This window comes from Bubalus kerabau, chromosome 7 (genome assembly GCF_029407905.1).
Source record: "Bubalus kerabau isolate K-KA32 ecotype Philippines breed swamp buffalo chromosome 7, PCC_UOA_SB_1v2, whole genome shotgun sequence".
Classification (NCBI taxonomy): Eukaryota; Metazoa; Chordata; class Mammalia; order Artiodactyla; family Bovidae; genus Bubalus; species Bubalus kerabau.
Window position 1 is genome coordinate 10,360,871 of NC_073630.1, and position 13,795 is coordinate 10,374,665.

Below are 13,795 nucleotides of genomic sequence, written 5' to 3' on the forward strand. Positions count from 1 at the left end.
CCACCCCCGTATCAAAACTCTCCATGCTCAGTTCAGTTCAGTCGCTCAGTCGTGTCTGACTCTCTGCGACCCCATGAATCGCAGCACGCCAGGCCTCCCTGTCCATCACCATCTCCCGGCGAGTCGGTGATGCCATCCAGCCATCTCATCCTCTGTCGTCGGTCCCTCATATAAAATGATATGTTAGTTGTATATAACCTAAGAACATCCTCCCAAGTACTTTAAATCATCTGTCGATTACTTATAATACCTGATACAGTGTGAATGCTATGTAAATAGTTGCCAGTGTGTGACAAATTCAAGTTGTGCTTGCTGGAACCTTCTGGAATTGTCATTTTTCTCCAAGCATTTTCCATCTGAGCTAGGTATACTCTGCAGACATGGAACATGTGGATAAGGAGGGCCTACTGTATACTGGGAGGCTGTAAAGCCAACAACTGTTTTTATGGTCACTGTTAAATCTATTTGAAGTGTTTAAAACTTTATTTTGCATTATAGAACAACACACAAGATAAAGATCTTTCTTTTGTTTTGAGAACAGACAAATAATGCCTAGAATAAAATCCCTTCTGAGAAGGAGGATAGAATTAAATATTGGCACATGCTTCCCCAGGATATTTGTACCTTTTGTGGGTATCTAGAGTACAAGATAACTTTGTAGAGTGCTGTTTTATGGTGTGTGTTTTAGTTGTTTCAATTCCAGAAGTCAGAGTAATTAGAGAAGCCAGCATGAGAATGAATCAAGTCAGCCTGGGTTCTACATGTAAGACTCGACACCTTGTCTCCCTGGACTGGACTCTCTTCTCTAATTAGTGTTTCTCAGTCTAGAGAAGGAACCTGTTCTAAAGGATAAACAGGGTGATATTTTTAAGAATTTCTTTTCAGTGCTTTCATCGAAATATACACGAATACAAAAGGAAGTATATATATACTTATTATTCATATAGCATTTAAACATTAGAAAACCAAAGCAGATTTACAAATTAAATATAAGCAAAACTCTAAAATAAATACAAATTAGCCTCATGGATTTAATGCGATGAGCAAGAATGCCTTTCTGAAGTGAGACCCCTCTTGCATTGTTGTTAGGACTGCAGGCTGCCAGGCCTGGGGCCTTGAGTTCTGTGGCTTGTCCTGTGCACCCAGGGATGATTCAGTTCTCTTTTGTCCTTTCAGCTGCTATCAAACCTTCATTCATGCAGCTAGTCAGGACTGCTGTGGCCTTTTCTTGGGCACAAATGCATCACTTACAAAGGAAGACTGCTTTTTTCCCTTTCCTTGGACAATTCAGTATACCGTGGCACCAGTGCAATCATTAAAATAAATGCAAATTATATGGTAACACAGAATTATAAGGAGTTCATTCAGAATCTGTTGTTATTTTGTTTAGGATATCATTTTTTTCTTTTTTTTTAGAAAAAACACACACACAAAATGCATAGAACACTCTCAGATTTCTGGGAATAAATCCATGGTTTTCTGTTTGTGAAATACTGCTCCAGGTCAGCGTGATCCATACTGTTGATTTTTTGTTTGATTGATTCTGTTGGGTTATGTAGCAAACAGTATTCATTAGCTTAATCTTTCAGGAGAGATTTCCTTTTTTCTCCTGATAAACTAATGTACCTCTTAGATATGTTTGTAACCTACCTATTAGATATGTTTGTGGTTGTTTTTATTTGCAGGCATACTTTGGGGATATTGTGGGTTTGGTTCAAGACCACCACAATAAAGCAAATATTGCAATAAAACAAGTCACAACAATTTTTTTTGTTAACTAGTGCATATAAAAGTTATGTTTATACTGCATTCTATTAAATGTGCAATAGTATTATGTTTAGAAAAACAATGTACAAACCTTAACTAAAAGATACTGTATTGCTAAACAAGAGTGCTGGCCATCATCTGGGCCTTCAGCAAGTTGTAATCTTTTTGCAGTAGTAGTGTCAAAGGTCACTGATCAGGTCACCATAACAAATGATACAAGAAAGTATGAAATATTGCAAGGATTACAAAAATGTGACACAGAGACGTAAGGGGAAAATGGTGCTGATAGTGGTGTAAGACTAAGCGTTGCTACAGAACTTTAGTTTATTTAAAAAAAAAAAAAAAGATTATCTGTGGAATGCAATAAAGTGAAGAGCAATAAAATGTAGCGTGCTTATCTGTTATTCCCTTCTTTAAAAGTTTATTCAGATTTCATTTACATATTGATGGAATATCTTCTGCAGGCCAAGCCAGGGATGACTTTCTTTTTTTTTTTTTTTTGACCTTTGTTGGCAAAGTAATCTCTGCTTTTTATTTATTTTTTTTTTATTATTTTTTTTTAAATTTTATTTTATTTTTAAACTTTACATAGTTGTATTAGTTTTGCCAAATATCAAAATGAATCTGCCACAGGTATACATGTGTTCCCCATCCTGAACCCTCCTCCCTCCTCCCTCCCCATACCATCCCTCTGGGTTGTGGACAGGGATGACTTTCTAAATACCTAGTTATGGACAACTTTCTAAATATTTGATTTCTCCCAAGAGCAACTGTGTGTACGTGTATGTTTGTAAGAGGTAGACTTAACATGCTGACAAATGATTTAAAATTGCATTATCCACTTTACCTAACAAGATTAACCTCTGAAGTCATGGTTGTAAAGCTCCTGTTTTGGTATTAGATTTCTTATAAACGAAAATTCTATGAATGCTGTAAATTATGGAGTTAGTGAAATACTGTTTTTGTAAAGGTCCTTTAAATTTTTCTGAAGTTGTTTTCAGTGTTTTTCTCAGTCTATATTTATCAAAACAACTGGTCTATTCCATCATAACTCCAGTCAGCTGTTTAAATGGTGTTAGTTCCATGGCCAAATAGTCAGATAGGTTATCTATTTTGTTATTTGTTTTGTTATTTGTAGGGGATAAAAAGTTCAAGTTTTGTAATCCAACTAAGAGACTTTATTTTTCTTTACACAGAAGGCTCGACCATCTATAATGCAGGTAAATGATACTTTAAAATTTATTAATGTATTTTTCCAGCAGTATTCTCTGTGGAATACTGTAATATTGCCAATAATGTGTTTCCTTCTAGGATGCTGTAACGCTTTGTTCCTACCCTTTTATCTTTGATGCCCAAGCCAAGACCAAAATGTTACAAACTGATGCTGAACTGCAGATGCAGGTAACATATTTTAAAAATTATTTTTTCCTATTATGGGTTTCTTTCATCTTACACATTCAGTTGTAATTTTTTCCTAACAGAAGAAGGTTCATTTGGGTAAAGTTTTAGTATAACTTTTAGAACCTATAGAAAACTTTTCAGCAATTCTCTATTGAATAAAGCAAATACAAGTGAAGGGACATTTACATAAACTTAGAGTTGACAGGTGTCTTCATAAAGTATCATAGAGTAAATATTTGCCTTTGTGAGCCATATGGTCTCAAGTATAAAACTCTGTTGTAGCGCAAAATTTTAATTTTACAAGATTTTCACATGTGTGAAATATTCTTTTTTTTAATTTTTGTTTAACCATTTAAAAATGTTAAAACTATTAGTAGCTCAAGAGCTGTATAAAAACAGGCAGCAGGCTGGATTCAGTCAATGGGCCGTTGTTTGCTGACCCTTGATACATTATTAAATGGACCTTTGCAGTTCTTTATTGAGCCAAAACTTAAATTAGATTTGTGCAATTTAAATTGTTTTGATTGTAAAATATAATTGGTTTTGGCAAGCCTGCAAAGATGTTTGTGAACTAGCAATCCAAACCTATCAATTCCTACTGCTGGTGGATATGTAACTGCATTCATCTCTCTCCCCCCTCCCCATCTTTTTGACTCTGTCTCTAGCTCTTATTTATATCTATCTCTATAGATCTGTTTTCACAGTGATATAGCCATCATATTGACAATTTAAAGCTTTTCCAGAGAAAATGGACATTTTTCAAAGAACTAAAGCTGTTTAGCAAGTGGTTATTTGGTTTCTTTTCCTGCTAATTCGAAAGTCACCATTTTTACCCAGTTACATCATCACTTTCTTCTACTAAGATATTATTTCAGTCTTAATCCGCTTAGTCCAAATCATTTTCCTGGAATGAGTTATGGATCATATGGTTCACAAAGTGTTTCAGTTAATCTCTTTGGGTTCATCTTAGATAGATTTGTGTGTTTTGTAAACATGACTGAGAAAATCTACTGGAAGAGTTAGAAGGAAAATAAAGAACAAGGTGGAGATGCAGCATGTCTGCCCTGCCCTGTACCCAACCATGGTCCAGAGGCACGGCTGCCAGCCATCTCCCCTCACAGATGCGCTCTTGGGTGATAACTGTGTTCTTGGGTGTGCTGTTCCAGGTGGCAGTCAATGGGGCCAATCTGCAGAACGTCTTCATGCTGCTCACCTTGGAGCCTCTGCTGGCCAGAAGCCCCTTCCTGGTCCTTCATGTTCGCAGGAGCAACCTTGTTGGAGATGCCCTAAGAGAGCTGAGCATTCATTCTGATATTGATTTGAAAAAGCCTCTCAAAGTGAGCCCTTCAGTATATTTATCTAAATAACATTCCTGGGTTTCTTTAAACAGTGTCAGATGAAGCAGCAAAATTAAAATCTTGAAGTACAGCCATTCATTATTTCTTTCATTCATTTTACAAGAATTTACTCACCTCCTTCTGTCCAGTCACCAAACAGACCATCTCAACATGACATCAGATAAAAATGCCAGTGGATTATTTGAGGGACTACAATGGCACCCCACTCCAGTACTCTTGCCTGGACGTTAAGAAAAATCCCATGGCCGGAGGAGCCTGGTGGGCTGCAGTCCATGGGGTTGCTGAGAGTTGGACACGACTGAGCGACTTCTCTTTCACTTTTCACTTTCATGCATTGGAGAAGGAAATGGCAACCCACTCCAGTGTTCTTGCCTGGAGAATCCCAGGGACGGGGGAGCCTGATGGGCTGCTTTCTGGGGTCGCACAGAGTGTAACACAACTGAAGCGACTTAGCAGCAGCAGCATAGGGCCTTCTTTGTCTGCTGTTTTTCGTGTACCTGTTCCCACTCGACCAAAACCACGCAAACAGTAGCACTGCTAAAGCTTCAATTAGGTAAAACTACCAAGCCAGCATCTAGGAAGTCTTTGGATGTCAAAAATTTAAGAGAAAGAAGGTAAAAAAAACAGAAAAGTAGTGAAATTTTCTGGGCAGCTGGTCGTCTGTCCTGATAGGCCCTTTTTAGTACTCTGAAATGATTAAGAAATTGTCTTTCCTCATAAACTATGCATGCTTTGTGTTACCACTTAATGTATTCTTGGGGCTTAACACAATGCTTGGAACACAGTAGCTGGTCAGTAAATATTTAGTGAATTATTGAAGTTTTAGATCATTTATTTACCTTTCCCTTCAGAAGACTTTCCTGTTTCCAATCCTGTTGTAAACTCCTGAAATGTAATAGATAAGAAACTGATAGTATCCATGATACTGTCATCCTTTTCAGAATTTCAGTGGGTAGCATCAGTCCCATCAGTCTGCCTGGGAGTTCTCCCTAGAACTTCAGGGATAGATGTTTGATAATGCAAACAGAAGGTGCTCTCTTTGCCGCCTGTTTTCAATCACTAATTCAGATGAGACTCTCTGCTTGGTAGCATGTCTGAATTAAGTCTTCTACTGGCATCCATATAATCGGAGTCCTTTACTCTCCTCCTGCTCTAGGCAACCTTGAGCACAGTATTCAGGATAATCGTTCTTTCTTTCTTTCTTTTTTTAGCTGCACTAGGTGGCATGTGGGATCATAGTTCCCTGATCAGGGATCAAACCTGTGCCCCCTGCAGTGGAAGTGCAGAGTCTTAACCACTGAACTGCCAGGGAATTTCCCAGGATAAGCTTTTTTAAGTGCTTTTTATTTTTAGCTCTGTGCCTGAGCCCTTCCAGTAAAGTGGGGATGATAATAGTAATTTCTGTGTGTAAGACTATTCTGAGGATTAGGTTAATAGAATTTAAGTGGCTGGCATATAGAAAACTCTTAATAAATCTCGTCCTTTGGTTTGCTGTAGTTGTTACGGTGGTTGGGTCCAGCGTGCTCCATATAGATCTGTAATGGGTCTCTTCCTAGCCCCTCACAGATGTGTCTGCTTGAACTACTCTCTTCCCTTTCATATTCATCAGTTAGTTTAAGACCCCTACTGAGAGAGATTTCTGTCTCTACTCAGGTTAGTCATTGCTTTTCTCTGTGTGCCAGAACATTTACCTCTCAGTGTATCTGACTCTTTGAAAATGTATTCTTGAATTGTTTTTTTTTTTTTTTTTTAATGTTTGCCTCTCTGCTCCAAATTGATGGTAAATTTTCTGTGGGCATCTGGTAAACTTCTAACTTTGTCTATATCCCTTGAAGTGCCCAGTAAAATTTTATATGATTGTTAGGTGTCTTGGTAATAATCAACAGATACACCTTGCAGTTCCATTGCAGCAGTGTATTCTGTTATATCTTCCTTTCTTTGTCCTGACTTTGGAAATAATTTGCAAAAAAAACCCCAAACCCATAAAATGACAATGATTTCCCTGAAGTCCTAATTCTCCTTTCATTATTTTAAGGTCATTTTTGATGGTGAAGAAGCAGTGGATGCAGGTGGCGTCACAAAGGAGTTCTTTCTTTTACTGTTAAAAGAGTTGTTGAATCCCATCTATGGAATGTTTACCTACTACCAGGATTCAAATCTCTTATGGTTTTCAGATACGGTAAGTTAGTAATGTCATCATTCAACAGATAGATTGAACTAAACTTCCTTTTTGTTGTCAGACCAGTCCCTAGCCTTCTGACATTTGCAAAGGGGAGCTCTAACAAAGATAATCATTTAATGTTTAGAAAGAGTATAACAGTCTTCATGTTTCACCTGTTGCCAAGACCTCATAGTTGTGTTTTGTTGCCCATCAGTCCCATTTCCATTTCTAGTAGGTAAGCTCCAAGCTTTGTAAATCCTCGAAGGGTAAAAAGAGTATGATAAAGAAATTGGTTTTATGACATATAAAAAGTAATTGTCAAATATATCTTATTTTAATAACAACGATAGTATGTGTATGGATACTCCCACAGATGTACACAGTTTATTTTTGAAAATGCAGTAGGAGGGCTAAGTTTTAAAAGGCATTCTCATTTCAAACAGACTATAGTTTCTTTCTTTTTCTACCAGACTTCTCTCCCTATATCTGCATTGTTCTGAAAAGTGGCCATTAGCCTCTTGTGGCTATTTAAATTTCAATTTTATTTAGTTAAAATTAAATAATACTTGCACTTCCCTGGTGTCTCAGATGGTAAAGAATCCACCTGCAGGGCAGGAGACCTTGATTCGATTCCTGGGTTGGGAAGATCCCCAGGAGAAGGGAATGGCAGCCCACTCTAGTATTCTTGCCTGGAGCATTTCACATTCCCTCAGTTGTACTAACCACCATTCAGGTGCTCAGTAGACAAACATAGTGGCTGACATCTGGGACAGAACAGAACAGAATGTTTCCATCACTGCAGGCAGTTCTGTTGGGCACCAGTGCTCTAAATGAAGATAAGCTGTTCTCTGCATCATAGGTGAGCTGTAAATGCTTAGCTTTGTCTACATTGCATCTTTGGGGGACAATTGAACTTTTTTTTTTTTAATATTTTATTCTAAATATTGCAGTTCTCATCCACCTCCGATAAAAATCACTATTGTAAAACAGATCATTACTCTGTTTTTGTGCTCATGTTTATGTGAAACAATGGGCATATATTAATTTTGTAACAGTATTCCAGTAATTTCTAGGGACATCTTTTTTTTTTTTTTTTTTTTAACCTCTTATATCATTCACAAACATACACAGTTAAACTTTTGTTAGGGATATTTCTCTGTTTCAGAAGGTAACAATATTATAGATCTTTATTCTTTCATTCTGAAAATATTTTAAGGTAAATCACAGATGGATTTGAGGGTGCAAGCACTGCTTTTGTTTTTAACACATTTGTGCATGTGCTTAAAGTGTTTCGTAGAGCACAACTGGTTTCACTTGATTGGCATAACCTGCGGACTCGCCATTTACAACTCCACTGTGGTGGACCTGCACTTCCCGCTGGCTCTCTATAAGAAGCTACTGAACGTGAAGCCTGGCCTGGAAGACTTGAAGGAGTTGTCACCCACGGAAGGAAGGTACAGAGCTGAAAGATGGGAGCCTGGCGTGGAGAACTGCTCTTGGCACTGAGATTAAAGGTTGAAAATACCACGTGTATAAGTTAGAGTTTCTCATTCGATTGTGCTGTGTATGCTTTGTCTTAAGACAGAGGTCCATAGCGGCTGGCTTGAAACAATGCCTGGGTCACTCTAGGGACAGCAGGAGAAAAAGCACAAGGGAAGTCATAGCTTCCCAGGAATCCAAACAATCTCTGCTTTTCTTATCCTGAACAGAATATAAGGACTTTGAGATTTGTCATGGTCCATAAATAGCAGGGGAGAAAGTATTGAAAAGAGAGCCTGTATTTTAAGTTACAGATTTCCCCATCCTTTGGTATTTCTCTTTTCTGTGTCTCCTTGACTTTCACACTATGACCACATATGCTGTACTTCTGGTCACCAAATGTGTGTGGGGTTCTCTCCCACATGTCCAGGTAATTCTGCATGATGCCAGCTGGGTGTCCTGCAACTTATCTCAGTTCTGACACTGTCTACCTGGAGATGGAGTTGGATCCCACAGGTTAAGGGTTTCTAGTGCCCTCATCCCAGAGGAATTTACAAGGATTTGGGGAGCTCTGTGCTAAGGAACTGGGGGCAGAGACCAGTATATGTATTTTTTCTGTTATCTCATGGAGCCTTTTTTAGAAAGTAGTTTAATTGGGATATAATTTGCATTCTGCACAATTCACCCAGTTAGAGTATATAATTCAGTGACTTTTCAGCCACAGAGTTTTGCAGCCTTTACTCCATTAATTTTAGGATGTTTTCATCACCTGAAAAAGAAACCTGGTATTCTTTAGTTGACATTTCCCAACTTCTTCATCCCCCAAGCCCTGTAATCTACTTTCTGTCTCTGTAGACATGCCTCTTCTGAATATTTCACATAAATGGAATCATACAATATGTGGTTTTTGGTGTCTGGCTTCTTTCACACAGCATGTTTTCAAGGTTCATCTGAGTTGTAACTTGTATCAGTGTTTCATTTCTTTTTATTTTCAAATTTTATTTCGTTGTATGGACATAGCAGATTTTGTCTATCCATTCATCAGCTGATGGACATTTGGCTTGTTTCTACATTTTGACTGTTAGCAATAGTGCTGTTATGGATATTTTTACACACTTTTTATGTCGACATAAGTTTTCGTTTCTCTTGGTTATGTACCTAGGTGTAGAATTGCTAGGTCAAATGCTAACTCTATGTTTAGCCTTTTGAGGAACCTCCATACTATTTTCCAGGACAGTAGAGACATGTTTTTAGTCATTTTCTTTCTGTCTCTAAAAACTCCTTTTATTTGGAGTTTCTGTGTATTGATTTTAGGTAGCATAAGGTGAAACTTAATTTATAAAAAAATACCATATCCTTGGCTTTGTGGAAACACTATAGTTCTTTTGACTTCAGCAGGAGGTAACATCCCTTTTTTTATATAGAGAAAGAATACTGATTTTAAGATGGAGATAGAGAAAGGGTAGTCTCTAAGGTGCTCTCTGGAAATGAGATGGTCACACCACCAGTATAGGACATCAGTACAGAGAAATCACAAAGGATGTGGGACAGGGGAGCGAGGCACAGAGAGAGGCAAAGAAAATTTAGAAGGAACATTAAAAAATGGCAGAGGAGACCAGGCAGCGTTACTTTTTTGGTAACTGAGAGTAACAGAAATGTGTGCTGTTTTTTTTGCCAACCTGGCTTAGAATGATATATTTCAAGTAATGATTTTGGCTGGTTAAGTGAAAAAAGATTTCAATTCTGCATGAAGAATTTTCTTTCTGGGCAACTTGTTATGGAACTGCCGGATTCTGAGCTCATTGAAGAAGTGTGAATGAAGTCTAGTTATGAGAATGTATTCTCGTGACAGCTGCCATACGACCATTGCTGGCATAAGCAGGTTTCAGTGTTCTTTAATGTGGCAGGTAATAGAGTTCTTTGCACACAGAGCCCCTTGCATTAACAAGTAAGACTAGATTCCTAAGTGGACACAGTGACTTTGAAGCTTGTTTTTTATGATGGGAGGATTATCCTTCTAATGCAAACAGATAAAGCCAATCTGTGGGACCACTGCAGGATCATCGCCTCACTTATCTACTTCCAAAGTATACTAGGGTTGACATAAGTGTGTCAGATATAAAGCTGCCTGATTTTCTTCTTAAACTCAGTGAGGCTTGTCAGTAGGAACAGAGAACAATTAATGAGCATCTTACAAGTCAGCTGCTTGTAAGACATTTTTTTCAAAATATGTTTAATGTGTAGCTTTATGTTCATTCAAGAATCTTCTTTTGTAGCATTTCCTTGCAAATAATCTGGACATGTGACTGGGATAGAAACACCATTGCCATGTGTGATTTACCTCTTTTCTTTTCTCTGTCACACTGTGATTAGGAGTCTTCAAGAACTGTTAGATTACCCTGGGGAAGATATTGAGGAGACTTTCTGTCTCAACTTCACGGTAAGGATTTTCTTTACTTACAACCGTAGCTATCTCTTTTATCATGCTTACAAGTTATAATTAGCATAATTTTTCTCCACATCAAAGAACAAATTCAGAGACTTCTCTGAACCAAACTATTTTAGTCATAGTATCTTTTTTCATCAATGTGTAGTTGTTGTAGAATATTAGTTACAAGTGTACAGTACAGTGATTCACAATTTTTAAAGGTTAAACTCCATTTATAGTTATTATAAAATATTTGCTATATTTCCTGTGTTGTACAGTATATCTTTATAGCTTATTTCTTACATAATAGTTTGTGTCTTAGTCCCCTACCCCTATATTGTCCCTTCCCTCTTCCCTTTCCCCAGAGGTAACCACTAGTTTATTCTCTAAATCTGTGAGTCTGCTTCTTTTTTGTTATATTCACTAGTTTGTTGTATCTTTTAGATTCTACCTATAAGTGACATCATACAGTACTTGTCTTTCTTGGTCTGACTTATTTCACTTAGCATAATACCCTTCAAGTCCATCCATGTTGCTGCAAATGGCACAGCTTCCTTCTTTTTTATGACTGAGTAGTATTCCATTGTGTACATAAGCCATTCATCTTTATCCATTCATCTGTTGACGGACACTTAGATTGTGTCCATACCTTGGCTATTGTAAATAGTGTTGCTTTGAACATTGCGGTGCATGTATCTTTTTGAATTAGTATTTTTGTTCTTTTTAGATATATACTCAGAAATGGAATTGGTGGATAGTATGATAGTCAAAGTATCCTGAATATTTCTGGAGTTCAGTAAATGTGTTGAATAAATGAATGAATGAATGGTTAATCTATACACTTAAGAAAATTACTGAAGCATTATTCCTCTTCACTCCTATGTTGTTGTTTGCTGCTGTTGTTTAGTCACTAAGTTGTGTCCAACTCTTTGCGACCTCATGGACTGTAGCCCTCCAGGCTCCTCTGTCCATGGGATTTCCCAGGCAAGAATGCTGGAGTGGGTTGCCATTTCCTTCTCCAGGAGATCTTCCCGACCCAGGGATTGAACCCATGTCTCCTGCATTGGCAGGTGGATTCTTAACCACCGAGCCATCAGGGAAGCCCCTTTACTCCTATACATATAATTTATTTTCTAGAGTTCATATTTTCTCTCTGATTGCATTTATTGGCAACTCCCTATCTTAAAACAAAACTATCCTATAAAGTGCCAATGTTCTCTGATTCTTTCTCCTCCCAAGAATCTTCTGTGGTAATGTAAGTAGTAATTAAGCTACATTTGTTCCTAAGGCTTCTCAGTCATTTGGGATCTAGAAAGATAAGTAGTCAACAAAATGGAAACGTTTCTTTATTCCCCCTTAAATATAGATTTGTCGAGAAAGCTATGGTGTGATTGAACAGAAGAAGCTGATACCAGGAGGAGACAAAGTGACCGTGTGCAAGGAGAACAGGTTAGTCTTGACCCTTGACTCTGCACATGTAACTCCATTTCTCGACACTTTTACTTTGAAGACCAAGACTAAAGTCAACTTTTCATCCCTTATTCGGAGGGAATAAGAGTGCTAGGGCAAGTTTACAGATTTAATAGTGGAGGAAGCAGTGGACCTCGGATTGGAAGGTAATTGTGTTTGTTCTGCATCTCTGTCCTACTGGCTTTGACCCTGGTCAACCACATAAACTACCTGATCTCAGTTTCCTGTCCTGTCAATAGGGGGTTAAAATAACCGTTGTGTCTCCCTCATGGGAGACTAAGTGAGATAATTTATAGGAGAATATTTTGACATTTTGGAATGAAGGAACTCCCAGCATCTATAGAAGGTTTCCAGTATCCATCAGAGTGACTGGCAAAAAAATGCTCCAAAAACTATGTGTTGAATAACCGAAAGTTATAAAAATGCTTACTATTATTGGTGGTGGTTTTATTGATGAAGAATTTGTAATGTAGATTTTAAATTAAATTCTTTGTGCCTCATGAAAATTAATTCAAGTACATCTGATTTTTTTAGTATGATTTTCTGTGTTATCTCTTTGAAGGAGAAAAAAATTCAGTTTTGTTTGTTTTTGAATTAGAGTGAGGTTGTTGGCCATCTGCATGTTAATTAATTCAGTTTGCAAACACTGAGTGCCTTCTGTGGGCCAAATCTGTTGCTGGATTCAGGAAATAAGTAACTTTTATCCTCAGTACTAACTGGGAAGGGACAGCGTAATGAATAATTGCAGTAGATGATGGTGCGTGTGGTAGGTAAGTGATAGAACAAGCGCCATGGAACCAGAGGGAGAAGCCACAACACTTTCACTGACCATCAAAGAGTGTGAGTGGGAAAAACATTTCAGGCTTAGGGAATAATGTGAGTCAGACTCTCAAATTTAACACATGATAGAGAATGGTGAGTACTTGTTGGGTAGGGGCTAGTGTGTGGATTAAAGGGGGGTGCAATAGTATTGGGGTGAAACTTGTCAGATCTTAAGTGGTTTTGAAGTGGGACATGGTTGATCTGTTTTAGAATGATAGCTGTTGGCCATATGGAAACGTACCATGTGTGGGGAGACCCCTAGGAGACTACTGAGGTAACTCAGGTGTTAGGTGCTGAGGGCCAAAATGAAGGCAGCAGGGATGCAGAGTCAGCTCTGTGTTGATTATGTAATGAACAGGAGCTAGTGCCTGATTATATATGGATCCTACTAGAGAGGCATGTATTGAGAAGCATGTCTTGAGGGTTCCAATTTGGACAACAGGAAACACAATCTATAGAGCAGGGTGGAAAAGAAAAAGAGTTCCTTTTTTTTTTTTTTTTTTAAGAGTTCCATTTTATAAATGGTGATTTTGACATGTCTGTGTGATACCTAGGTGATTTTGTTTAGAGCTGAAGATTTATGTATGTCTTGAAGTCTTTTTTTTTTTTTTAAATCAAGTCATAGTTTCTAAGTAGGATATTTCCTTTTTCTTTTTCTGCATTTCAAATTTTAGTACAATTTTTAAAGGTTAGTTTACATTTGCAGTTATTACAAAATATTGGCTACGTTCCCCACATTGTACAACACATCCTTGAGCCTACCTTACACCCAGTGGTTTGTACCTCCCACTCCCCAGCTCCTGTGTTGTTCCCCCTCCCTACCCTCACTCTTAACCACTAATTTGTTCTTTGTATCTGTGAGTCTGCTGCTTTTTTTTGTTACATTCACTGATCTGTTGTATTAGAAGT

General features: G+C 37.8%; 1 protein-coding gene across 9 annotated transcripts in view; it reads left to right on the top strand.

The window, feature by feature from the left end:
• Positions 1–13,795, top strand: part of HERC3 (HECT and RLD domain containing E3 ubiquitin protein ligase 3) — a 144,660-nt gene that overhangs the window by 90,558 nt on the left and 40,307 nt on the right. For all 9 annotated transcript variants that reach the window (XM_055587616.1, XM_055587608.1, XM_055587612.1 and 6 more), the window contains 7 exons: positions 2,964–2,987; positions 3,079–3,168; positions 4,335–4,505; positions 6,562–6,705; positions 7,975–8,141; positions 10,540–10,606; positions 11,961–12,043. In XM_055587616.1, coding sequence (XP_055443591.1) covers positions 2,964–2,987; positions 3,079–3,168; positions 4,335–4,505; positions 6,562–6,705; positions 7,975–8,141; positions 10,540–10,606; positions 11,961–12,043 — 746 coding nt within the window. The remainder of the gene's footprint in view (positions 1–2,963; positions 2,988–3,078; positions 3,169–4,334; positions 4,506–6,561; positions 6,706–7,974; positions 8,142–10,539; positions 10,607–11,960; positions 12,044–13,795) is intronic.